Source organism: Mus caroli, chromosome 5, assembly GCF_900094665.2.
Source record: "Mus caroli chromosome 5, CAROLI_EIJ_v1.1, whole genome shotgun sequence".
Taxonomy (NCBI): Eukaryota; Metazoa; Chordata; class Mammalia; order Rodentia; family Muridae; genus Mus; species Mus caroli.
The window spans coordinates 115,756,008-115,783,012 of record NC_034574.1 but is presented as its reverse complement, the minus strand read 5'-3'; the positions used below and the strand labels follow the sequence as shown (position 1 = coordinate 115,783,012).

The following is a 27,005-nucleotide window of genomic DNA, read 5'->3' as shown; positions in this document are numbered from 1 at the left end:
GTGATAGGATCTCGCTCTGCAGCCCTGGCTGGCTTTGAACTTTGCGTGACCCTCTTTCCTCAGACTCTTGAACGCCGCCACCGCTGCCGAGATAACAGGTGTGTGCAGCCACTCCTGGCATTCCAAACTGCTTTAAAAAATAAAATAACATTTTAGATTACTTTGCAAGTTCTAGGATTTTATGTGAGCAGGTTCATTGCCTGTTCGAGTGCTCTTTTTAGTTCAGTTTCCTCTCCAGCGTAATGATTTTGGGATTTATCTGTGCTGTTGGATACACTCCTGGCCCTGATAGCTACAGATTCAGCCAATCTGGAAAATATTCAGAAGGAAAAAAAAAAGTGTGACTATGAGCCTGTGCGGGCTATTTTTTTTTTCTCGTCATTAAATGATAATTTAAGTAGTAGGGTAGAGTGACTTACATAATAGTGACATTGTATTAAGTATATAAATGGCTTGGAAATGATTTAAAGTGTGTGTGTGTGGCAGGGGAGCGGCTCAGCGGAAGAGGCATGGCTGCTCTTGCAGAGGACCCGAGTATTGTCTCTAGCACCCGCACGGAGGCTTACACCCCCCTTTAACTTCAACTCCGGAGGATCCGATGATGCTATTTTCTGACCCATAAGGGACATGTGACACAGACAAACACAAGCACAGATAAAATAAAAGAGTTAAGATCTGAGGGAAGAGGACCGGGTATGATGTCATCCCAGGATTCAGGAGGCAGAGGCAAGAGGATCATTGCAGGTTCAAAGCCAGCTTGGTTGATACAGTGAGCTCTAGGCCAGAAGGGCTGCCTCAATTTCCTAGTGCAGAAATGTATGTGAGAGGGGCTGTATAAAGGGACTATACTGGGACAGCGCTGTGCCTTCCTCTCTGAGCAACTGGGGCTCTGCATGCTTGGTGTCTGCGGGGTTCTGCAGCCCACCCCGCCCCTGCAGCCACCGAGGGACACCGAGGGACATGTGTACTAGTGGTTGATGTACTTCACTTACTATTTAAAATGGTTTTTTTTTGAGACAAGATGTCATTACACTCACCAGCCTCTGCCTCCACCTCCTCAGGGCTAGGATGACAGCACGTGCCAACGTGCCTTGCTGTTCTTGGTTCCTTTTTCTTTTTTTAAAAAGATTTATTTATTTATTATATGCAAGTACACTGTAGCTGTCTTCAGACACTCCAGAAGATGGCGCCAGATCTCATTGCGGATGGTTGTGAGCCACCATGTGGTTGCTGGGATTTGGACCTTCGGAAGAGCAGTCGGGTGCTCTTACCCACTGAGCCATCTCACCAGCCCTTGGTTCCTTTTTCTACTGAAACAATTTTGTTTCTCTTGGGTCACCCTGAAAACAGGACGCTGGGTCCCATGGGATGCAAATGTTAAGAATCTGCTGGTGGAGCTGGGCAGTGGTGGCGCACACCTTTAATCCCAGCACTTGGGAGGCAGAGGCAGGCGGATTTCTGAGTCCGAGGCCAGTCTGGTCTACAGAGTGAGTTCCAGGACAGCCAGGGCTATACAGAGAAACCCTGTCTCGAAAAACCAAAAAACAAGCAAACAAACAAACAAAAGAATCTGCTGTTGTTCTCGAGCTGTGGCTGAGTTGGTAGAGTGCCTGGTTAGCATATCCAGAGCCCCGAGTTCAACCCCTATCACCTCATGGCGATGTACTTCTTTAGTCCCAGGAGATGAGGCAGGTGGACCTACAGTTCAAGCTCACCCTCCACCGAGTATCACACTTTTCTTTAAAAAAAAAAAAAAGATTTATTTATTTTATGTATATGAGTACACCATTGCTCTCTTCAGACACACCAGAAGAGGGCATCGGATCCCATTACAGATGATTGTGAGCCACCATATGGTTGCTGGGAATTAAAACTCAGCAGTCAGTGCTCTTAACCTCTGGGCCATCTTTCCAGCCTGAGTATCAGGCTTTTCTTTTCTTTTTTTTTTGGTTTTTTGAGACAGGGTTTCTCTGTATAGTCCTGGCTGTCCTGGCACTCACTTCGTAGACCAGGCTGGCCTCAAACTCAGAAATCCGCCTGCCTCTGCCTCCCGAGTTCTGGGATTAAAGGCGTGCACCACTACGCCCGGCTCAGGCTTTTCTTAAAGGGTATCTTTTATTTATTCTTTGGCAATTCCCATACATGTCAATACTGTATCTTAATCATATCCTCTCCCCTCCCACACTTTCCATGCACGCTAATCAAGACCCCCTCCCTCCCTCCCTCTTTCTCTCTTTCTCTCTCTCTCTCTCTCTCTCTCTCTCTCTCTCTCTCTCTCTCTCTCTCTCTCAGGGAGATAACTGCTTTTGGAGATATTAACTAATCTTGTGCAGGTGACCGTAGTTGCAGTGAGCTTGTGAATGTAGTCAGTGGTCATGTCATATTCTTGCCTTTCACCGCCTTCCTCCCTGCCCTCTACCTCTGCTGTTGACTTCTGTCTCCCTTTGAGATATTCTCTGAGCCAAATACTCACCGGTCACTTATTCTCAGCCCTTGGGACCAGCTCTGAGTCTCTGTATTACCAGCTGCAGAGAGACACTTCTCTGGTCAAGTTTGAGGGCAGCTCTAAACTCTGTGAGTAAACATAGATATTAGAAGGCGGTCTGATAACGTGCCATTTAGCAAAACAACAGCAGTAGGTTTCCTTGTGGGACCTGTGACCTTCACAGCTGAGAGCTATCAGTCAGCCTCACAGTGCCAAGCTTGAATCCCCTCGGGTGGAGCAGGCCTCAGAACCAATCAGAAAGCCCGGGCTTCCTTCGTAACCTCTGTACCGTATCATATTGGCTGGCACAGTGGATCAGGGTTATTGCATGCGGGGTTGGCTGCTGGGTCATACCGTGATGACTTCCCTCCCCCGTGGCCTCCCTGGCCCCTTCAGGCACTGGGAAAATGAGCCAGCAGGGAGGAAGTTGTACCTTGGTTTCTCTGTGTCTTTAGCTAAAGTATGTATTGTGTTTTCAGTAGTAGTTTTACCATCTACTTATGGGAACCCAAGAGCAGTGGTAATGACCTATGTTGTCTTGGGGGTCTCTGGGACATCTCTGACCTGTAACTAATAAAAGGGGGTAGCACTGAGATTTTATCAGTAACCCACAACTTTTGTGCTAAGTATTATCCACCATGCAAGGCTACTTGTGTTTAAACTTATTTATTTATTTATTTATTTTGGTTTTTCGAGACAGGGTTTCTCTGTATAGCTCTGGCTGTCCTGGAACTCACTCTAGACCAGGCTGGCCTCGGACTCAGAAATCCGCCTGCCTCTGCCTCCCAAGTGCTGGGATCAAAGGTGTGCGACACCACTGCCTGGCTCTTGATTCTAACTGTATTATATCTTCCTGTCTGATCTAAACTGTCTCCTTAAACTTTCTATCAACTACCCTAACTTCCTAAAGTGTTTAAATCAAATCAAGAATTCCATAACGCCATTAATTCATCTAAAACTGTTATTTTTATGAAAGTTCATTGTCATGTTGATCTGTAGGAAATTTGCCCAAGAGAGCAGGCTCTCACCCAGGAAGTAATCACACCAGGCTATGGGCAGTGAGCTCTCCCCATGATCATCACACCAGGCCAGATATATGAGGACTGTAGCTGTGACAAACATGAGAAGAGAAGGCACAGCAGTGGCAAAAAGTCCTGGGGCAAAGCCCCTGGGGCTGTGCCTCTCCAAGGTACACCCATCACAGCTGAGCAAAACGCAGGCCATCTCCAGGAAGCTCACTTGCCCACTGCAGCTGCTCCTGCATGGTCTCTGCCAATGTGTTGTTTTTGTGTGAGTGTGTGTGTGTGTGTGTTGTAATTGTCTGCTTCAGCTCAGGCACTTTTTTTGAGATGGTCTCATGGAGCCTACACTGACTTCAAGCTCACCTTGTAGCTGAGGATGATTTTGAACTCCTGATCTCCCAGCCTCACCTCCTGTCTCTCTTTCTCCAGCACAGCACTTCAGCTGTGTGACCCAGAGTGGAGCGAGGTTGCAGCTTTAGTAGTAATGTGTCTCTCTAGCACACACAAGACTCAGAGTGTGAGCTCTAGTGCCCACCCTCCATAATAATAAAAATATTATCTACTCTCTTTGTATGTTGGTGTTATGTATGTGTGTTCATATGTGCACAGGTCTACATGTGTATGAATGTGTGTGGAGACCAGAGATCAGCCTGTCATGAGGTTACAGATGAGAGCCATCTTGCTTTTATAAAACAGTTTCTTGCTGGACCTAGAGTCTGTTGATTAGACCGGCTGGCCAGTGTGCCCAGGGATTCTCTAATCTCTGCTTTTCCACTGCTGGGATGGCAGGTGTATGTCCCTCTACCTGCCTTTTTGTGTAGGGTCCCAGGATCGTACCAGGTCCTCTTGCTTGTGTGGCAGACAGTTCATCACCCGAGTCATCTCCCATTCCCAATATGTACTCTTTTTTTGTGGGGGTGGAGGCTGGGGAGGGCAGGGAAAGTTGGGCTGCTCCTCGATTTTGCAGTCGTTATGATTTTGGCGAGATTCGTCTCATTTGTGCTCCTCCTTGTTTTCCAGGACTGCGTGCAGCTGAATCAGTACACCCTGAAGGATGAAATTGGAAAGGTAAATGTCCCAGGAGCTCGGCCACCTTTGTACCTTGACCAGGGATGTCCCTGACACCCTGGACATTAGGGCTGGGATGAGAGGGACCTTAGAGGCAAGGCTGGTAGGGTGATGAAAGGGTTTTGTCAGTAATAGTCGTGGGTGGGTGAGTGAGGTAAAGGTTTATGACAGATGTCTTTTCTCAGTGCCTCTCTACCTTATTCTTGGAGATATGGTCTCCCACTGAACCTGAAGCTCAGAGATTCTGCAAGACTAACTGGCCAGCAAGCCCTAGCTAGTTGTTGTTGCCCACCCCCACCCAGCACTGAGATTACAGGTGGGCACTACCACACATAGCTTTCTATGTTGGTGCTAGGGATTGGAACTCCTATCTTTATGCTCGTGTGGCCAGTGTTTTACCTAATGAGCCATCTCACCCACCCTTCTTTCAAAACAATTACCTTTGAGATAGGGTCTCACTATGTAGTCCTGGCTAGTCTAGGACTCACTCTGTAGACCAGGATGGCCTCAGACTCACAGAGATCCACCTGCCTCTGCCTTCCAAGAGCCGGGACTGAAAGTGTGTAGCACCATGCCTTTTTTTTTTTTTTTTAATTTATAATGTTAAAATTAGACGGGTTTCTGCAGTTCAGAAAACTTGCGGAGAATTCCTACGTTACCATGGAGATTGTCCCCATCACATTAATGGGGCTCCCCTCCCCCCACCTGTTTTTGTTAGTATCATTGCAGGGGCTAAAATCTCAGACACTGACAGAAGATGAGTTAGTAGCACCCTGGCCTAAGTATGCTAAGCATAAGACTGTAAAGGAGTGGTGAGGACTGAAGCTAACTGGAGCGAGATCCCATGAGTGAAGCCATAGGTATGGGACCTGAGTGTTATTGCAGGATATTTGAACATAAGAACCCAGAGATTGTGTTATTTCCTGGGGGAAAAAAATGTTTTTCTAGTTGTGGTGTGGCTGAAAACATTCTAGGCCTAGAGAAGATTGTACAGAGGCCAGAAGCTTCCAGGCCTAGGCCTAAGTTAGCAGACGGAGGAAGTGGTCAATATTTACATCAGGTGTATAAAAGTTACTTTTATAGGGTGGAGTGAGGAGGTCTGTGATAAACTGCTTTTTTTTTTTTAAGATTTATTTATTTATTATATGTAAGTACACTGTAGCTGTCTTCAGACCCACCAGAAGAAGGTGTCAGATCTCATTTCGGGTGGTTGTGAGCCACCATGTGGTTGCTGGGATTTGAACTCTGGACCTTCGGAAGAGCAGTCGGGTGCTCTTACCCACTGAGCCATCTCACCAGCCCCGATAAACTGCTTTTTGTACGGAAATAAAGTCTACGTTTGGGAGATTTTCCAGGTTTTTTTAAACCTGGGTTTTTATGTTAGTTCTTCCCATTTAAATGTTAGCAGCTAATTTAGATTATAAACATGGGAAGTCTTAACAGGATGCAGTCTCAGAGTACATTTGCCCAGTGAGCTACATACAGTCTGTAGCCTGTCAGAGTCCTCATCTCCCAGAGCATGGCTTTTGCTAGTACATCACATGTGTCTCTTTATCCAGGGCTCCTATGGTGTTGTCAAGCTGGCCTACAATGAAAATGACAATACTTACTACGTGAGTATCCCCATCCCATCTAAAGAAAAGCCTCTTTCTCAACACTCAGCTCCCAGCACTCAGCTCTAGCACTCAGCTCCTAGCATTCAGCTCTAGCACTCAGCTCCCAGCACTCTGTTCCCAGCACTCAGTTCCCAGCACTCAGCTCCAATCAAGGTTTGGGTATTTGTTCTCCCATCCTACTCTTAGATAGTTTTGGAGGAAGCCACACCCCATTTTACAGATGGCCTAGCATCTTTCTTTTTTTGGGGGGGGGGGGGGGTTTCGNGACAGGGTTTCTCTTTATAGCCCTGGCTGTCCTGGAACTCACTTTGTAGACCAGGCTGACCTCGAACTCAGAAATCTGCCTGCCTCTGCCTCCCGAGTGCTGGGATTAAAGGCGTGCGCCACCACGCCTAGTGTCTTTCATACCCTTGCTCCGAGCTGCCCTTCCTGCCTCTTCCACATTCCCCGAACAAGGCAATAGGTGGCCATAGTGCCCTTATAGCTGAGGCTCTTGAGTCAGTGCAGTGTAGGTTCGAACCTTTCTCATGTACTAACAGCGTGACTTTGGGCAGGCAGCCATCATACCCTTCCTTGGCCCGTTGCTCCAGCTCTGGCTCGCTGACTGACCCAGTGGCACGAGTCCTGAGCTCAGAGGTTCCCAGCTGGTTCTGCTGACAGGGAACCTCGGGAGTACTCCAGGGTTGGCACTGGCACAACTCCAGGAGTCTCGTCTTCACATAGGCCAGTGGCAGTGTGCTCCTGCTGGCGACACAAGGCTCTCACTACCTTGTCCTGAGGTGCTAAGGGCTTGGGAGCTCAGTGAGGGGCTTGGAGAGGAGGGAACCTGCTTCCCCCTGCCTTCCACCTTTAACCGGACTGGGGGTTGGGGTGGGGGGTCTGCTGTTCTTCTGCAGGCAATGAAAGTGCTGTCCAAAAAGAAGCTGATCCGACAGGCTGGCTTCCCACGTGAGTTTTGTGCACCTTTGTTCTAAGGTGTGGGGACTGAGCCAGGGGTGTGTGATGTCCAGCAGAGGGACTCTGGGAAGGCACCGTATCCACACAGGGCTTCTCCTGAGAGCAGTGTTCAGCTTCCTGCTGTGGGTCCTAATTTGTTTTTTACTTAAAAGCTGAGTTTGAGGGCTGGAGAGATGGCTCAGCAGTAAAGGCACTTGTGCCAAGACTCACGACCTGAGTTTGACCCCTAGGCTGGGGGGGGGGCGGGGGGGTAGGACATAACCCACTCCTACAAGTTAACCTCTGACCGTCCCATGCCAGAATAAAGAAAGAATCAAAAAGCTGAATGTGGAGTTAGCAGTGTCTTTGTCTCTTTTCCTGGGGTCCGGATCAAAGACGGACAAAACCAACTGAAGGATGAAATCTGTGACTTTGGCTCCTATTTGAGAGTTCGGAGAGGAGCTGTTTACATTGTCTCCACCGTCAGGAAGTAGAGAGGAATGAGTGCTTGTGTTTAGCACCCTTCTCTGCTTCTGTACTCCAGGATTCCCAGCTAGGGAATGGTGCCACCCACAGTGGGCAAGTCTTCCCACCTCAATTAGTGCAACAGTGGGAATCCTCCAGATGCCATCTCTCAGGTGATTGTAGATTCTTTCTCGTTACCAATATTAATTGTCACCACTTAGGACCCAGCAACTTTTCTCTAGTATCCAAGAGAATGAAAAACACACAAAGCTTATCTGTGCGTGTGGCTAGAAGCACTATTCACAATATCTGTCGTGCAGGAACAACTCTAGTGGCCCCATGAGTAAGTAAAATGTGTATGCATATGGTGGATTAATATGCAGCCATACTTCTTGTTATTACTCGAGTGGAAGCATGCTAAGTGAAAGAGGCCAGACACAAAAAGTCACTCACTGTATAATGCCATTTATATAAGTAGATTAGCGGGAGGAAGAATCAGAATTTTGGAAAGAGCAACAAAGTGTTCTGTAGTCACCTGGTGGTGATGGTACCTAAAAACCACCAAGATGATCAGCGTGCGTGGAACCCAAGCCTGTAATCCTAGCACTCAAGTGTGGAGGGAGGAATGTCAGAAATACAAGGCTCGCCACCTAAGACCACCCTCTTGCATAAAACCACACACATGAAGTGAAAGAATAAAGAAATGAGCCACTAAAACACATTTAAAATGTTGAATTTTTTAAAAAAAAATATTTAAATATTGGGCCTGGCATGGTGGTACACTTGGCAGGCAGAAGCAGGGGGTGCGTGCCTGTGAGTTCAAGGCCAACTTGGCCTACATAGTAATCTCCAGGATGGCAACAGTTGCCTCAAAAGTAAGATAGTAACGGGGGCTGGAGAGATGGCTCAGTGGTTAAGAGCACAGTGGTTAAGAGCACCGACTGCTCTGAAGGTCCTGAGTTCAAATCCCAGCAGCCACATGGTGGCTCACAACCACCCGTAATGAGATCTGACTCCCTCTTCTGGTGCATCTGAAGACAGCTACAGTGTACTTAGATATAATAATAAATAAATCTTAAAAAAAAATAAGATAGTAACGGCTGGGAAGATAGCTCAGTGGATGGCAACACTTGCCTCAAAAGTAAGATAGTAATGGGGCGGGGCCAGGGAGATAGCTCAGTGGGTAAAGTGCTGGCCTGTAAGTGTGAAGGTGGAGTTTGGAGTCCCTGAGCTCACAGCCAGGGAGCCTCACTGTTGCTGGAACACATAAAGCAGGGCTGCAGGTTGGTGTGACAGCCACCTGTAATCCCAGCCACCACACAGCTGGTCCTCACTTTTGTTTTTGAGGCCATCCAATCCGGGCAAGCCTCAGACCTTTGGATCCTCCTGACAGGTGGCAGGTGTGCTCCTCCTGTCTCCCACGGTCACTTCCCGAGCCGAGGCTTACGTCAGCCCCTTACTTGCACACCCTTTTCAGCAGCTGTAGCTGCCCATGTTCCTTGCCCAGGCTTGGCCACAGCTGCATTCTGTCCTGCCAATACTGACATCTTCGCACGGGATGTGTGATGTCACGGTTTTAACAGTTGGTCTTCAAGTTCTCACAACATTTCGACGGAGTAATGAACGCTCCATCCTGGCACAGCCGGCTCGTTTTTTTTCTCTCATTGACGTCTTTTTGTTACCTCTCCTTGGCTTTTTGGTCACCTGTACCATTTCTGTGCATGGAGGAGAGGGATAATAATGTTTGTGTCTATTTTATCCAGTGGGGAACCTAAGCCCCAGAGGGAAGTGATTGATTCACACCAGGTTTCCTTTGTTTTTGTTTGTTTGGTTGGTTGGTTTGGTTTGGTTTGCCGTTTGTAGTTTTTTTTTTTTTTTTAAAGATTTATTTACTATATGTAAGTACACTGTAGCTGTCTTCAGACACTCCAGAAGAGGGCACCAGATCTCGTTACGGATGGTTGTTAGCCACCATGTGGTTGCTGGGATTTGAACTCTGGACCTTTGGAAGAGCAGTCGGATGCTCTTACCCACTGAGCCATCTCACCAGCCCATCCCGTTTGTAGTTTTTCTTTTCCTTTTTAGACAGCATCTCATGTACCTCAGACTGGCCTTCTACTTACTTTGTAGTCAAGGATGGCCTTGAACTTCTGATCTTCCTCTCTCTACCTTCCAAGTACCAAGAGTTTAGGGGTGCATCACACCCTGTTTTATGCAGTGCTGGGATCCATCCCAGGACGTCCTGCCTGCTGGGCAAGCGCTCTACCTGCTGAGCTACACTGCAACCACTTCCCTGGGATGTTGAGGGAGCTGAACTAGACCAGTATCCTCAGAGAGCTGCTGTCACTTTGGGTTGGGCATGTGACAGGAAAAGGGGATTTACAGTATGAACAGGAGACCTGGGGAATCCCACCTCCCTGACTTCCAGCAGCAGGGGAATTGTCAAGAGAAGGCTGTGTGAGGCTCCCGGAAGTCCTTTGCCCTTCCGTTGTCCCATTAGCAGATGCCCTCGGCGGGCGGTAGAAGGTCTCTGCCCTAATTCCTTGTGCTTCCTGCAGGTCGCCCCCCACCACGAGGAGCTCGCCCAGCCCCAGGGGGCTGCATCCAACCCAGGGGCCCCATTGAGCAGGTGTACCAGGAGATTGCTATCCTCAAAAAGCTGGACCATCCCAACGTGGTGAAGCTGGTGGAGGTGAGGAGGGAGGGGAGGCAGGGCTGATGGTCTAGCCATCTCTTTGGTAAGAGACCCTCATTGCTAGGATTCCTTGAGTCAAGTTACAGTAGACAGCTGTCTCTAGGCTGAGGAATTTGCTGCCTTACATACTATTGCTTCCTCAAGACTGCCTTTCGCCCCCATTTTACAGATGCAAAAGTTGAGGCTGAGAGCTCCGAGGCTTGCCCTTTACCTACTTCTCCTCCTCCTCTCTCTCTCTCTTTATTGGTTTTTCGAGACAGGGTTTCTCTGTGTAGCCCTGGCTGTCCTGGAACTCACTCTGTAGACCAGACTGGCCTCGAACTCAGAAATCTGTCTGCCTCTGCCTCCCGAGTGCTGGGATTAAAGGCATGCGCCACCACCGCCCGGCTACTTCTTTCTCTTTGAAGTTGGTTGTTTTTCTACTAGACATGCAGATAGTTGGAGCACAGAAGTAGCTACACATACAAATAAGTGAAGTCCTGTGAGATAACTCAGTGGGCAAAGGCACTTGGCTCCTGATAATAAAAGCCCAATGAGCTGAGTTTGATCCTTAGAACCCACATAAAGGCGTGGAGCATATAAGCACACAAGATACCAATAACAACAACTTAAAACCCCCCAAACAATAGTGCGGGGTACAGTTGTACACACATTTAATCCCAGCACTCACAAGGCAGAAGGAGTCGGAGCTCTGTGAATCTGAGGCCGGCCTAGTAGATATAATGGATTCCAGGCCAGCCGGGGCTACAGAGCAGGAGCTTGCCTCAAAAACAAACAAACAAATCAGTATGGAAGCATGACTGTGCTCCAGTGAGCCTCCGTTTATAAACACTGGAGGAGCTGGGTTCAGTCCACACTATATTTAGCCAACCTTTGCTTCAGCTATAGCAATTCTCATGGTTTTTTTTGTGTTTTTTTTTTTTTTTTTTTTTTTTTTTTTTTTTTTTTTTTTTTTTTTTTTTTTTTTTTTTTTTTTTTTGTTTTCCTGTCTCAAGATGACTTGATGTGCTTNTTTTTTTTGGTTTTGTTTTGTTTTGTTTTCCTGTCTCAAGATGACTTGATGTGCTTTTAAACATTCGGGAAGTTCGGGTTAGCTTTTAGTCATTGTAACAAATACTTAGAAGAACAACTTAACACAAAGAAAGATTGATCCCGGCCCAAGGCTGTTTGCAGATGGTGTTCAGCTGGTCTGAGGCTAAGCAGAAGCCTGGTAGGGGGGTGGGGTGGGGGTGTTGGGGGTGGGGGCAGTGCTTGCTGCCTGCGAATGTGTCAGGGGGAAGTTGCCGCTAAGACTCATGCCTTTTGAGTTTACGGAGTTGTGCCACTACCCTGGACTAACTAACGAACAGTATGCCAGCTGGGGGACTGGGCCTTCCACACAGGATCCTGTAGGGATGTAGGGAATGCATCGTTTCTAACCTCAACAGAGCTCACTCTGCTGCTGCGGCAGAGCTCACTCCGCTGAGGCTCACATTGGTTACATTTATTCCTGTGCATCCCATTAAACTCTAAACCAGTGCTAGACACACCTGTCTTCCCGATGCTCGAGATGAAGAGAAGAGATTCAAAAGCACAGGGTCAGCCTGGGTTCCCCAGCAATCCTGTCTCAAACAAGCAACCCCCCAATCAAAACCACAAATGGACAGAATTTTGTTTGTTTGCTTTTTTTTTTTTTTTTTCCGAGACAGGGCTTCTCTGTATAGCCCTGTCCTGGAACTCACTCTGTAGACCAGGCTGGCCTCGAACTCAGAAATCTGCCTGCCTCTGCCTCCTGAGTGCTGGGATTAAAGGCGCTGCGCCACCACGCCCGGCATGGACAGAATTTTAAATTCTTTGTTAATTGAAAAACAGTAACTGTATAATACATGATTAAGTGTAATATTTTTTTTAATGAAAAGCAACCTTGCGTGTGCATAGGTGCACGTGCGCGCACACTTACGGAGAACAGTAGTCAGTCTTGGGTGTCATTCCTCAGGAAGCGCTGTCCTTTTTTGGGACAGGGTCTCTTACTGACCTAGAGCTCACCAACTAGGCAAGGCTGTCTGGGCAGCAGCCCCCAGGGATCCACCTGTCTGTCCCCTCAGCACTGGGATTGTAAGCCTGCCCTATGCCACCATGCTCCACTTTTTAAAAGAGATTTATTATTGAACTTTTAATCATGTCTGTATGATGGGGTGCACACATGCCGATGCCTGAGACATCAGATCCCCTAGGACAGGTGGTTGTGAGCTGTGATTTGAGCTCCAGTTTGTGCTCTCCCCCATCCCCACTGTGGAGGCGGGGTTTCCTTGAGTATCCCTGGCTGTCCTGGAACTCCCTCTGTAAACCAGGTTGACCTCCAACTCACAGAGACCCACTTGCCTCTGCCTCCGCCTCCGCGTGCTGCCTCCGCGTGCTGGGATTAGAGGCGTGCACCACCACTGCCTAGCTCAGGTATATGCTCTTCACCCCTGAGCCATCTCTCTAGCCCTTACCAAGTTCTTTACATGGACTCTGGGCATACTTTACCACTTTACAGCTACAATGTATAAAAATACAGCCTCTCTCTCTCTCTCTCTCTCTCTCTCTCTCTTTTTTTTCCTGCCTAGGGATACATTGTAGCTGTTGCTATTGTTGTTGTTGTTCTTTGCTAATGTTGACTTACTAAAAGGCATATAGATTTGCTCTCTGCTTTGGCCTTCAGTCTACTGTGCCACTGTCTTGTGCCTTCTGGACAGTGGATCCCAGTAGAGGAGGAGAGTAAGAAAGGCCAGTGTTGTTGTAGTCTAAAAGTGAAAATAGTTTTCATCTGATGGACCTTCGGAGGGTGAGTTGTGGATTCCACCAGAGGTTCAGATCCAATCTGGGGCACCTCTGGTCAAGGTTGTCACCTGGTGAAGGACTGTTGACTGTGCGAATGGGGCAGGGAAGACTTTGTGGCAAACATAATCTTTGAGGTGGCCTTAGCTATTTCCTGTTTGGCAGACACAACAGAGGACATTGCAGAAGGAGGAGCCACATGTGTGAGGGTCCTGAGCCTATATGGAGAACATAGCCTTCCCTTTGGGGGATGGGAGGCCCAATATTGCCATTCCTTGCCTGGAGACCCGTGGCCATGGAACTCTATATGGGTCCTGGGTCTAACTTGTCCTCACAGGAGGGCTCAAAGTTCCAGATGGAATGCCTACGTATACCTGCAGTCCTGAGTATCTGGGGTGGCTGGGGAAGGTGGGTGAGGTGGAAGAGACAAACGGCCTAGTCTAGCTGGGGGTCCTGCCTGTGTCCCTCTCTCCAGAAGACAGGGAGTAGCAGCAAGCAGTTACCTTTTCCTGATCTCAGGCCTCCATTGCTGGAGTTGGCCATCTTAGCGGAAACCCTGGGTAGCATGGTCTGAGGTAGTACTGAGCATGGTCTGAGGTAGTACTGAGTCCTAGTGGGATCTCTTTTGTCCCCAGTAGCTCGTGCATCTGACTCAACTCAGCAAGACCACACCACCATTCTGTTAATATATCAGTGTTTTGAGGTGTTTTGGGGTTGGCGAGATGGCTCAGCAGTTAAGAGCACTGACTGCTCTTCCAAAGGTCCTGAGTTCAAATCCTAGCAACTACATGGTGGCTCACAGCCATCTGTAATGAGATGTGACGCCCTCTTCTGGTGTGTCTGAAGACAGCTACAGTGTGCTTATGTATAGTAATAAATAAATCATAAAAAAAAAATCAGTGTTTCTTGGGTACCTATTGTGTGCTGGGACAGTATTGGGCATCACCAAGATAGTCAAAGTGGACAAGCTTGAGACCTGCCCATTGGAGAGAGGCAGGAGCAGGCATGGCGGCATGTCCTGGTAGGGTTGGGAGGAATGGGTTCACTTCTTGAGTTCAGGTAGGTTTTACGTTTTACCCTGAAACCCAGGGCATATCTCCTAGGAGATGGGCTGGATTGGCATCCAGATGTGGGGTGTTTCCGGGAAGGATTTATTCCTCCTGCTGTTCTTCTCTTCAGGGTGTTCCAAACATTGAGGACTGGCCTGGGGTTGAGGATAGGTGGTGCACTTGGCCGTCATACTCTGGGAATTTCTGTCTTGACTGGGAAAAAGGGTGGGAAGTGTTCCCCCTGTGGGTGGGAAGTGCTCCCTCCTGAGGGTGGGAAGTGCTCCCCCTGTGAGTGGGAAGTGCTCCTTTCTCTGGGTGGGAAATGCTCCCCCTGTGAGTGGGAAGTGCTCCTTCCTGAGGGTGGGGAGTGCTCCCTACTGTAAGCACACACTCTTACTTCCTTTTGCTCATATTTGTTCTTTCTCTCCTTGCTCCTGTCCCTGGGTGACTGTGCCATCAGGTCCTGGATGACCCTAATGAGGACCATCTGTATATGGGTAAGATTGCTTTCCTCCATCCACCCTGAAGTAGCTGTGTCTGCCAACGCCTAGGTGTCCTCTCCGGATAGCTGTAGCCCTGGAGCCACCAAAGACGGGCTCCTCTTTCCCGGACCAACCATTCCCCACTGTAACTCACACATCTGGTTTAAACCAGGGCATAGCAAGGAGTTCTTGCTGGAACTTTTAACATCTAGATCTCTTATGTGTTCATTTGCAGCTCTTTATTGAGCACCTACTGTATACTCAGAGCTGTTCTAGGCACCGAGGATAGCATGGTCAGAAAGAGAAGACCTTTACAGCTGCAATCCTAGACAGGAGAAATAGTGTCGATAATTAAATAAGTGAGAATTTAGATATTTTAAGGGTAATTAATTAGGGTGATGTCAGGGACAGTGGACAGACCACCTCACATAGGAGATGAGTGCCTAACAGCTGATTGTCAAAGAGTTGGCCATGTTAATCTGGGGAAAGGCATCTGGGCAGAGGGAGGATCGGGTAGAAAAGTCTTAAGGCTTTAAGGACTTAAAAAATAAAAAAACTTGGTGCTGGAGAAGTAGGGAGAGGGGTCAGGAGTTTGGGAAGCCGCTTGGGGTGTTTCGAGTGTGATGGGACACTCAGACATCTGGATACAATTCCCACATAAAAGCTTAGGTGTGTCATCAGAGACTCCTTTATAAATGGTGAGGACATCAAGGATGGTGGCACACGCCTTTAATTGTAGCACTCAGGAGGCAGAAGCCAAGAATCTGTATTTATGATTCCCAGCCCCCAGGGGCTGCATAGTGAGACCCTGTCTCAAAAAGGAAGGGGAAAAAATTAAAAATGGATCAATTTAAAGAAAAACATGAGTGTACTCATATACTTAAATAATTTTTTTGTTTGTTTTTTTAAAGAGGCATTTTATTTTATATATGTGAGTACATCGGATTCTATTACAGGTGGTTGTGAGCCACCATGTTGTTGCTGGGAATTGAACTCAGGACCTCTGGAAGAGCAGACGGTGCTCTTAACCACTGAGCCATCTCTTCTGCCCCTAAATAAATAATTTTTTAAAAAAAAGAAATGTAAAGAAAAACACAAGAAAATATAGCTTAATGATAGTATGCTTGCCTCAGATGTACAAGGTCTTAGTCCTATGCCCAAGCTCCTTGTGTGTGTGTGTGTGTGTGTGTGTATGTGGTATGTGAGTGTGTGTGGTGTCTGTGCCTTTGTGTGTCTCTGTGAGTACATACATGTGTCTGTGTGTTTCTGAGTGTGTATGTGTGTCTATGTGGTGTCTGTGTGTCTGTGTGGTGTCTGTGTGTCTCTGAGTGTGTGTGTGTCTCCGGGTCTCTGTGTATATGTGTGTGATCCATTCCTGAGGCTCAAACCCGGAGCCTAATGTATGCCAGTTGATATAGACCAGCACTACATCACTGATCTATGTCCCGTGCCTTCCTTTTAGTTTTTGAGACAGGAGCTCACTGAGTTAGCCAGGCTAGTCTTAAACTCACTGTATAGCTCCAGCTGGCTTTGAATTTGTAATCCTCCTGCCTTAGCTTCCTAAATAGCGGCAATTACAGACCTGCAACTTCAGGTACAACTTTTTCTTGGCTATTTTGAATACAAGAAATAAAATCCAAGTAGGGCCCCGGGGACAGCAGATGTCCTTTTCCTCCTTGGTAGCACTTGGTAACGCTGAGCAGCTGACTGTGTGTCTCTGCAGTCCTCCTGGGTGGTGGGGTAGGTGAGGAGGAGGAGGGAGGTAGAGTCACAGTGTCTCCGTATGACTTATGACGGCTTCTTCCTTCTCTTCCCCACAGTGTTTGAGTTGGTGAACCAAGGGTGAGTGTTTGTCTCCTGGGCCCAATGCCAGGCTTCTGCACTTGAAAGCTGAGCAAGGGGAGCTGGGCTCTGAGGGAGAGAGCCAGGGCTAGCTGCATCTGGTTTCCCTTATTTACACATGTGTCGCCCTTTCAGGCCTGTAATGGAAGTGCCCACCCTCAAGCCACTGTCCGAAGACCAGGCCCGCTTCTACTTCCAGGATCTGATCAAAGGCATAGAGTACTGTAAGCCATACCCCGGGGGAGGGGGATCGCGGGGGTGGGGGGTGGGGGGTGGGGGGAGGGGAGAAGCTGCTCCTTTGAAACAGTTAGCATCTCAGCCTGTGGGTAGGAACGGAAAGTGTCTCATTTCCCTGCTGGAGTAAAGCAGGAGGGTGGGGACACAGGTCTATGTGGGCTGCAGATAGGGCCATCTTTTGGCAGTAGAAGACCTTCTCCCTGCTTCAGAGACAACTGTAGAACATTGGCATAACGTGGATATATGGGCTCCTGCATATGACAACCTCAGTGTCTTTCCGTAGGAGCTCTCTATCTTGTTTTAACATTTTCTTCTGTTTTTATGATGAGAATAACCTTTTTATTAGTAGATTGGGGGAGATTGCAGAGACAGTCTGTTTGGGGGTGGTTGGGCCAGTGTCTTTCATTGGCCTGGAGCTCACAAGCTGGCTGATCAGCAAGGCCTCGTGATCCGTTCATCTCCCCCTCCCCATCAGTGGGATGGCACGTGCACACCATGCTCAGCTGGTTTTGGTTTTTGGGTTTTGTTTTTTTTTCCTCCAAATGGGTGCTAGGGACCTATCTCAGATCTCATGCCTGTGAGTACTTTGCTGACCGAGCCATCTCCCCAGCCCACTGGTGACTTTTGAGAACCCAGCCCGTTCTATGAAGACCAGGCGTAGCACGTTCTCTGTCTTAGTCAGGGTTTCTATTCCTTGCACAGAACATCACAACCAAGAAGCAAGTTGGGGAGGAAAGGGTTTATTCAGCTTACACTTTCCACATTGTTGTTCATCACCAAAGAAAGTCAGGACTGGATCTCAAGCAGGTCAGGAAGCAGGAGCTGATGCAGAGGCCATGGAAGCATGGAAGGATGTTACTTACTGGCCTGCTTCCCCTGGCTTGCTTAGCTTGCTTTTTTTTTTTTTTTCTTTTTTGAACTCACTCTGTAGACCAGGCTGGCCTCGAACTCAGAAATCTGCCTGCCTCTGCCTCCAGAGTGCTGGGATTAAAGGCGTGCACCACCACTGCCCAGCTCCTTTGCTCTTTTTACATCACCAAGCTCTTCATCATTACCCTAGATTTGGTGCTTGGGACTTCCAGACCATATTTTTGCCTGATGCTTATATCCACTGAGAAGCTAAGTCCCCTGTTCTGTGTTGTGGTTCACCCTTCACATGAGCCCGCTCTGGCTTCGGGTGACTTGCTGGCCATCATGAGTGCCAGCCATTGGTAAAGGAAGTTGTGTTTGACTATAGGCTGCGACCGGCAGTTAAAAATTGCTATACGTGGTTGATATGTTGAGAATCGTGTCAATTCCTTACACACACTTTCTCCTTGTCTTTCACAGCGTGTTTGGGGAGGGCACCTGGGGCTTGGGACATGAGGCATCAGGGACATGCTGGGCTGCATGGCCAAGTGGAGATTTTCACGGGGTTTCCTGCACCCTCTCCTCCTGGTCTCCTCTGTGTCTAGTACACTACCAGAAGATCATCCACCGGGACATCAAACCTTCCAACCTCCTGGTGGGGGAAGACGGGCACATCAAGATCGCCGACTTCGGTGTAAGCAATGAGTTCAAGGGCAGCGACGCCTTGCTGTCTAACACCGTGGGCACACCTGCCTTCATGGCACCCGAGTCACTCTCAGAGACCCGCAAGATCTTCTCCGGAAAGGTAGGTCTGGGTCTGCTGAGTTCTGCCTGTATCAGCGTCCTTGAGTTCTAAGTGTTAAGAGATACACGTTTAGCAAGTCCACTGGATCACGTCGCCTGTGAACTGGAACAGCAGGACCCAGGAACTCACACAAGGATCGGATGGGTGTCTCCCCCAGCTCCGTTCTCCTGAACTAGTTGCCCTGCACGTGAGTCAGGCACTGGTACCTGCATGTGAGTCAGGCACTGGTCCCTACATGTGAGTCAGGCGCTGGTACCTACTTGTGGCTACTTCCCATCAAGTAACCAACTTCAGTAGCTTTTGCTCACTGAACAGCGACAGCAAAGAAACTCCAACCATCCACTATGGCTGTGGGGAGCTGGGCTTTCATTGGCCATGCCGGTGTGTCACGTCCCAAGCAGCAGAGGGAGGAAGCAGGGCTTTTTTTTCCACCCCCAAGAAGGTAGATTAAGAGAAGGTGGTTGCGCTAGGGAGATTGGAGACTTGGTTATCGGACCTACAAAAACAACCGTCTATCACAGTGAGGTCTCTTTTTCTTGCAGGCGTTGGATGTTTGGGCCATGGGTGTGACACTGTACTGCTTTGTCTTTGGCCAGGTAAGAGGGTGGCGTGTCCTATCTTCTCTGAGGGCTGTGGGTGGCTGGTTGCCTTGCAAGGAGACAGTTCTCATTTGCAAATAACATCTCCACAGCTGAATGAATAGATAAAAAAAATAGTCTTTGTAATAGACATGTCTCTATGATTTTCTCATTTGTACGGAAATGGTTGAAAGAAACAAAAGAATCAACAGAGACTATGGAGATTGTAGATACTTGATGAGTTTAGAGCAAAACCACAACAAATATACCACCTCTGTCTGTTCCTGGGCCCGAGACAGACATCATTAATCAATCACCGAGTTCTTTGCAGCTTTACTTAGTACTGGTTTGATGTTCTTTTCATTGGTGTTCCTTACTACTATTGCCAGGGATAGAATGGGAATGGGAATTATGGTTTGTAGGGCATTATTGACTTAGGGAGTGGTTTTGTTTTTATTTAATTGGTTTATCAAGACAGAGTTTCTCTGTGTAGCCCTGGCTCTCCTGGAATTCATTCTGTAGACCAGGCTGACCTTGAACTCAGAAATCCGCCTGCCTCTGCCTCCCCCCCCCCTCCCCAGTGCTGGGACTAAAAGCGTGCGCCACCACACCTGGCTGCAAGACACCTCTTTTAACTGTGAACTCTCTTCATTGTGAACTTTTCTCACTGTGAGTTCAGTTTGATTTTTGCTCCTTTCCTTTTTGAGCTTGTGCTCCTTTCTGTAGAGGAAAGCTTAAGAATTGTGTTTTGGGCTGGGCAGTGGTAGCACGCGCCTTTAATCCTAGCCCTTGGGAAGCAGAGGCAGGTGGATCTTTTGAGTTTGAGGCCAGCCTGGTCTACAGAATTTCAGGACCACTAGGGGTAAAGAGAGAGACTCTGTCAAAAAGAAGAAAGAGAGAGAGAGAGAGAGAGAGAGAGAGAGAGAGAGAGAGAGAGAGAAGAAGGAAAGAAGGAAGGAAGAAAAGAGAGTTGGGAGAGGGAGGGAAGGAATAATTTTGTCTTGTTTTTAAAAAGCTATTTTCCCTCAATATTTGCTTGGAAGTTTTTTCTTAGGACTAGTGAGATGGGCTAGCAGTTAGGAGCACTGGCTGCTCTTGTAGAGTACCCAGATTGGTTCCCAGGGTCTATATGGCTGCTCACAATGGGCTAAAACTTGAGTTCCAGGGTTTCTCACTCCCTCTACTGGTCTCCCAGGGCACTGCATGCAAGTGGCACATATTTACATGCAGACGTGCTCTCTCTCTCTCTCTCTCTCTCTCTCTCTCTCTCTCTCTCTCTGAAATAAAAAGTATATCTTTACAATAATTTTCAGTTCAGCATAGCGTTGAGCAAACTCTGTATTAAAATCCCAGGTCTTAGTGAGGGTTTCCATTGCTATAGAGACACCATGACCAAGGCAACTCTTATGAGAGTAAACATTTAGCTGGGGCTAGCTCACAGTTTCAGAGATTTAGTCTATTATCATCATAGCAGAGTGCAGGAAGGCATGGTGCTGGTGAAGGAGGTCAGAGCCTTGCATCTTGATTAGAAGGCAACCAGGAGAGACTGACACTTCTGCACTGGGCTGAGCTTCAGAGCCCACTTCCTCCTCAACAAGGCCACACCCCCATTATAGTTCCACTTCCCATGAGCCAAACATGTTCAAACCACTACACCCCACAACCCTGCCACCTGGAATTTTCCATTATGGTATAGTATCCATATAGCTATCATCATTCCTACCTTCTCTCAGCTGTCAGTCAACCCCAGGGCCCTGTGCATACTAAGCACCATTTGGACCACTGAGCTGCACCCTAACCCCGAGGGGTTACACAGAACCAATCTGAATTTTCATTCATTCAGTATATACTGTGCCAAGGACACTCTGAGAAAGAGCCAGCCAGGAAGCCCTGAGCTGGTGGAGTTGAGGCTACAGTGGAAAGGAATTATCAGTAAATGACAGGTTAGGTGCCCAGCTGGGGATGGTGTGGTTGGCAAGAATGAGGTGGGTCTACTCTGCAGGGGACTGCTCATGGGTAGCTTTGGTCAGACATGACTGGAGAGAACAAGCAGTTGATGGGGAGCTCATTCCAGGGAGAGGACGATATGGATTGGCTGTGTAGTCACAGAAAGTCTCCTATGGCTCCTGAGCCAGGGCAAACCCTCATGATCGCATACACACAGACACACACACATACTCACACATATACACACACTCACACACACATACATACACATACACACAAATACACATATACACACACACATATACCCATACACACACATGCTCCCCCCAAATACACCCCCCACACACACATTCTCATACACACATACACATAATCACACATACAAACACACACTCATAGTCATACATACACACACACACATACACACATTCTCTGTCTCTCATAAACACACATAATCACATATACAAACACACACTCATAGTTACACATACACACTCATACACACACACACATACATACCTACATGTGCAAGAGTGTGCACACATATTACTCTCGGCTTCTTTATTGCTCCCTGGGTAGGTGGGTGGGGAAGAGCGTTTGCTTTTGCGTCAGTAGGAAATTTAAGCTTCCACACAAAGCAGGTCAGTTTCGTAGTTGATGGAGGCTTGAGACCAGACATTCCTGGTCCTCTACTGATTTGGGGTCGGGGTGAAGGGAAATGGCTCCTCCCTCCTCCCCAGCCTGGGCCACTGCTGTTCATTTCTCGGCTGTGATCTCTGAGGAATAACACGGTGTACTGAAGGATACAGGTGGCAAACACTGAGCACTGCACTCCCCGCTCTCTCCACAGTGCCCTTTCATGGATGAACGAATCATGTGTTTGCACAGTAAGATCAAGAGTCAGGCCCTGGAGTTTCCCGACCAGTAAGTAGTCCCTCTCTGCCAATTGCGCCACTTTCTGATTCCTTAGCTGTCAGGCTTCTTGAGTTTTCTGTGACCTACCTATGACTGTTGTCATCCCCAGGCCCGATATAGCCGAAGACTTGAAAGATCTGATCACTCGGATGTTGGACAAAAATCCAGAGTCCAGGATTGTGGTGCCTGAAATCAAGGTACGTGGCTACTGTTGGCTAAGAAGGCGAGTTCTTGAGACCTGTGCCCTGTGCTTGGAAACGTTTGGCTCAGTCCTCTCCTGCATCACCGCCCTCCACATCCTGGAGCCTCTGGGCTGCTGGGTGCTGCTGCGGGCAGGGAAGAGTGTGGCTGGTTATATCCGCTGTGATGGACGAATGGGACCCGGGACCCATCAGCTGGGCTGCCTGTGCTTTGCTCCCATTGGCTTGTGCTGATGGTGTCCGTCCCTCCACGAGTGGTCTTGGGGACCCTCTGTGTGCTCTATGCTCTGGGCAGCTGAACCTCAAATCTTTTTGTGTCCCTGTCGAAGATGTGGGCTGGCCCCCTGAGGAACTGCAGAATCTGGGGAAGTTAGTGGGCAAGTCAACCTTTCCCTGATGACTTCTACCCTGGAGAAGAAAGTACTAACAACAGAGACCTTGCCCACCGCCCTGTACACCCCTGTCGATGCCAAGTGCACACATCTGGCCCTTTAAAAATAAAAAATATCTCAAGATGGGGCTTGGGATGTCGCTCAGTTGATAGAACAGTTGACTGGCATGTGTGAAGCCCAGGACTCTAGTCTCTAATACCGTATAAACTGGGCATTGTGATGCATGCCTATAATCACAGAGCCTGGGGGTGGGAGGTGGAGGCAGGGATCAGAAGTTTAAGGTTGTCTTTGGCTACATAGTAAGTCAGGGGCCACTATGAGATGTGTGAGACCGTGTCTTTAAAGATTTATTTATTTTATGTATATGAGAATACACTGTAGCTGTACAGATAATTGTGAGCCTTCATGTGGTTGTTGGGAATTGAATTTAGGACCTCTGCTCGCTCCAGTCAACCCTGCTAGCTCAGTCCCTGCTCGCTCCAGCTCAAAGATTTATTTATTATAATATGTGAGTACACTGTAGCTGTCTTTAGACACACCAGAAGAGGGTGTCAGATCTCGTTACGGGTGGTTGTGAGCCACCATGTGGTTTCTGGGATTTGAACTCAGAACCTTCAGAAGAGCAGTCAATGTTCTTACCCACTGAGCCATCTCTCCAGCCCAAGACCGTGTCTTCAAAAAGAAAGAAATCTCAGGCATGCTCCTGGGCTTCTGAGGTGCCTGGCTCACTTGAACTGCACAGGTGTCTTTAAGGGGGCCCAAAAGTCACACAGATAAGGACTTGGACCCCAGAGAGGGGGCCTGGGTCCCCTTGTGAGTGTGCCCTTCCATCTGGACCTACCGTGACTCTTTGTTTCCTTTTCAGTGGACTGGGAAAACACAAGTGTTCAGAGCAGAACCTATGTTGATAGGGAGAGTTTCTGGGGAATCAGTGGATACTCCTGGGGCAGCGGGGCAAAGTTGATGCCAAATTCTGGTGGTTGCTTTCGTGATGGGGGGCTAGATGGAGAACTGTCTCTGCACACATCACAGCTCAGTGGCATCTCCCATTCTCTGTCTCTGCTTTTTCTCATCTCCTCCTATCTCACTCACCCACCTCTATGCCTGGATCACTAGTTCTTCTGCATGCCAGACCCCAGGCCCTGGCCTCTCCCTCCTGCATGCCCTCCCTGGCTCTGCTCGCTGGCAGGGCCTTGCAGGTGACCGGCGACACCTGTCCCTTACCCCTCCTGTCATTCGTTGAAGCTGCACCCTTGGGTCACGAGGCACGGGGCTGAGCCATTGCCGTCGGAGGACGAGAACTGCACACTGGTCGAGGTGACCGAAGAGGAGGTCGAGAATTCAGTCAAACACATTCCCAGCCTGGCAACTGTGGTAAGGCGGGCAGGTCCATTGACCAAGAACAAGAACAGAGAGAGCCCGAGGCAGGGCTAGAGAGGGCAGGGCTGGGCACCGGCCAGATGCCTGGGAAGCAAGCAGATGTGGGATGTGTGTCAGCATCCTGTTGGGGGCTACTCCTGACCCATAGGCACCCATTGGGCTAGGTAACTCTGGAGCTCCAGTATTTCTGTAGAGCTGGCCAACCCCCTGCAGGCATCATACTGCTTTTTAGGATTCCTGCTTTTAGAGCATGTTAGGGGAGAGGGGCCGGGAAGATGAGGACAAGCAGGCTAGAGTCAGCAATCGCCTGGAGTCCAAGTGTCCAAGGTGGGGTTCCCAGCTGGTGAGGTTTTCCGTCTCCAGAACAACTAACTAACAACTAACTTGACATGAGTGTCCTATGTGGGAGGTTCTCAGGGCCAGCAGCTCCCACCCCACACTGCAGACCGGTCTTCCCCATCTTGCAACACAGGGTTTTGCTGGGGGGTGGGACACTGGCCTCCTTTTTGTGGTCTTGAATCTGGGTTCTCGCCCTGGGAGAACAAAGCTCAGAGGGGTGGGTTGTCATCACGCTTCACTTCGGAGACGATAGGAGCTACCCCACTGCCAACCCCGTAGGAGGGTTCCTGGGAGGTCCAGGGGTTCAGGCTCCCACAGCCTTCTTAGACGCCCAGATTATGTTTGGTCATCCTGTGCCCCAGCCCCAGGAGACTAACAGGCCCTGGGCTCTGCAAAGCAAGCACTGAGGCTCAGAGGTCCCTTTGGGAATCGGCAAGTTGGCTCCTGCTCTGTTCTTTGCTTCCCTGCTCTCTCTGGCTTACCCCACACTGACTCTTGCCTCCTTCGGGACTTGAGCTCCAGGGCTGGGCAGTCATCCCTGTTTCTTCTCCCATCTGGGACTCTGCATGACCACACCCACTCACCTGACCTAGTCCACTCCTCCCCCCACTCACCCGTCCAGTGCCTGTGGTGGGAGAGGAAGTGGGTCCGACGCCATGCTACTGTGGGCGGGTCTGTCCCCCCCCCCACACACACACTCTGGGGGTCAGCAGTAGGTATTTGTCCTTGGAGAAAGGCTTCTTGAACCATTTTTAAGTGGTTCCTCAGGGAAGGGAACAACTGTGAGTACAACCCGTGTTCTCTGCCTTCCTTGGAAGGCAGATGGTCACACCAAGGAGAACTTGTCTGGTACAACAGAGGGGCTATAGGGACACTAGGTCCTACAGTGGGTCAAAAGGGCCTTCTCTTAAGAAGTGATAAAGGGACTGGAGAGTGGGCTCGGTGACTGAGAACACCTGCTGTTCTTGCAGAGGACCCAGCTTAGAGTCTCAGCACCCACAGCTCACGGCTGTCTGGAACCCCACTTCCAGGGGATCTGAAGCCTCTTCCTGTCTTTGCAGGCAACAGGAATACAAGTGCTACACACACACACACACACACACACACACACACATACACACACACACACACACACACACTCACACGTACACTCAGGCAAACCACTCAATCACGAAATATAAAAATTAGAAGAAAAGAAATAAAAAAAGAAATGGATGAACGCAGAAAGGTGGGGTGTTGTAACCTGCTGAGCAGGGGACAAAGAGACAGCCGAACAAGGGGGAACAAGACAGGCCATGTTGAACAAGAAACTTCCAGAAAGCCCACACCGCTGAAGGATCAGGAAAGTAGAGGTTCCAGGAGCACAGGAAGAGCCTGCAGGTTGGGGTCAGGCGAACTGGGGCAGCGAGGGGTGGCAGGTGCTAGGAGGTGTCTACAGGTAGGTATGAGGTCTAGCCTTCTCTATGTACCTGTCACTCAGGAAATACTGAGTGCCTGTCACGTGCCAGGCTTGAGATGACAGAGGTGAGCTGGAAACTGCTCTTGAGGCTCCAACCTCATAGGAAAGAGGGACCCAGAGCGCAACCTACCCGTGGGATCAGAGGCAGGAGCGGAGGCTGACAGGGAGGGAGAGCCAGGGAATGACACCTCCCAGGGCAAAGTTGCTGGTTCTCGTAGCTGTGCTGGGAAGTGTTATGCTACCTGGGTGTGTGTGGCTTTTACTCTGCTCATTGGCATTTGGGACACTTAGAGCATGGTCATCGTCTCCCTGCGGAGCTGTCTTCAGACTATCTCGAGAAACCCCAGTCCCGTTCTCCCCCGACCTCGTTGTAGGTAGCCACTGCTCCACTTTCTTCCCCTGTTGATCTATGCTGGTTGTTTGGTATCACTGGGATCCTGTACCGTGTGGCCTTTTTGTGTCTGACTTTTACTAGTGTCACATTTCCAAGGAGCACCTATGTTGTGGCGATATTGGTGCTTCATTCCTTTGGTGACTGAGTATTCTACTCTACAGACGTGCCACCATCTTTACGCTTTCCAGCGGATGGACATTTGAATATTTCGACCTTTTTGTCAGTCAGTGCTGCTTCTCCTTACGTTTGGAAATGTTTAAAGTTGCAGTGACTCGTGTGTGCATGTATGATTGTACATGGATGAACACCCATGCACACGTGGAGACCAGAAGAGGGCATTCAGGTCCCTAGGAGCTGGAGTCACAGACAAGCTAGGGATGCCACACAAACCCAACAGCCTGAGTTCGGATCCTCAGAGCTCATGTAAAAAGTCAGAGTTATCTTAGAACTCCCTGACTAGGAGACATGAGGCAGATAGGAGGACCATCTAGAAACACCCTTGCCAGGTAACAGTGAAAAGCTAGAGAGACCCTCTCTCAAACAGGGTGGAAGGAAAGGCCTTCACAGCAGGGGTTGCCCTCTGACTTCCACACGTGCATGCGCACCACCACCATCCCCCCCCCACCCCCCCACCCCCACCACCACCCATAAAAGATATCAAAATGTTTTTAGGGGCAGGAAAGCTGGCTTAGTAGTTGAAAGCACTGGCTGCTTCTCCTTCCCCGTTCAATTCCCAGCACCCACATAGTAGCTCACAGCTCTGAGTAACTCCGGTTCCAGGGGATTCAATACTTTCTTCTGGCTTCTGTAGGCACTAGGCATGCATGTGATGCACAGACTAAAACCCTTTTTAGGGGCTGGAGAGATAGCTCAGTGGTTAAGGACACTTCCTGCTCTTGCAGAGGACCCCAGCACCCTGGCAGCTCACATCACATCTATCCACAACTTCATTTCCATGTGGATCGGCACCCTCTTCTCACATCCAGGGGTGTACACAGTGCACATACATTCGTACAGACAAGGCATTCATATACTTAAAGTTTTTTTTTTT

The 27,005-nt window shown here is 48.9% G+C and overlaps 1 protein-coding gene across 4 annotated transcripts in view; it reads left to right on the top strand.

The window, feature by feature from the left end:
- Positions 1-27,005, top strand: part of Camkk2 (calcium/calmodulin dependent protein kinase kinase 2) — a 50,534-nt gene that overhangs the window by 15,668 nt on the left and 7,861 nt on the right. For all 4 annotated transcript variants that reach the window (XM_021162228.1, XM_029477260.1, XM_021162227.2 and 1 more), the window contains 12 exons: positions 4,528-4,575; positions 6,135-6,188; positions 7,088-7,139; positions 10,151-10,284; positions 14,596-14,632; positions 16,438-16,459; positions 16,595-16,683; positions 18,151-18,350; positions 18,893-18,946; positions 21,726-21,799; positions 21,900-21,987; positions 23,628-23,756. In XM_021162228.1, coding sequence (XP_021017887.1) covers positions 4,528-4,575; positions 6,135-6,188; positions 7,088-7,139; positions 10,151-10,284; positions 14,596-14,632; positions 16,438-16,459; positions 16,595-16,683; positions 18,151-18,350; positions 18,893-18,946; positions 21,726-21,799; positions 21,900-21,987; positions 23,628-23,756 — 981 coding nt within the window. The remainder of the gene's footprint in view (positions 1-4,527; positions 4,576-6,134; positions 6,189-7,087; positions 7,140-10,150; positions 10,285-14,595; positions 14,633-16,437; positions 16,460-16,594; positions 16,684-18,150; positions 18,351-18,892; positions 18,947-21,725; positions 21,800-21,899; positions 21,988-23,627; positions 23,757-27,005) is intronic.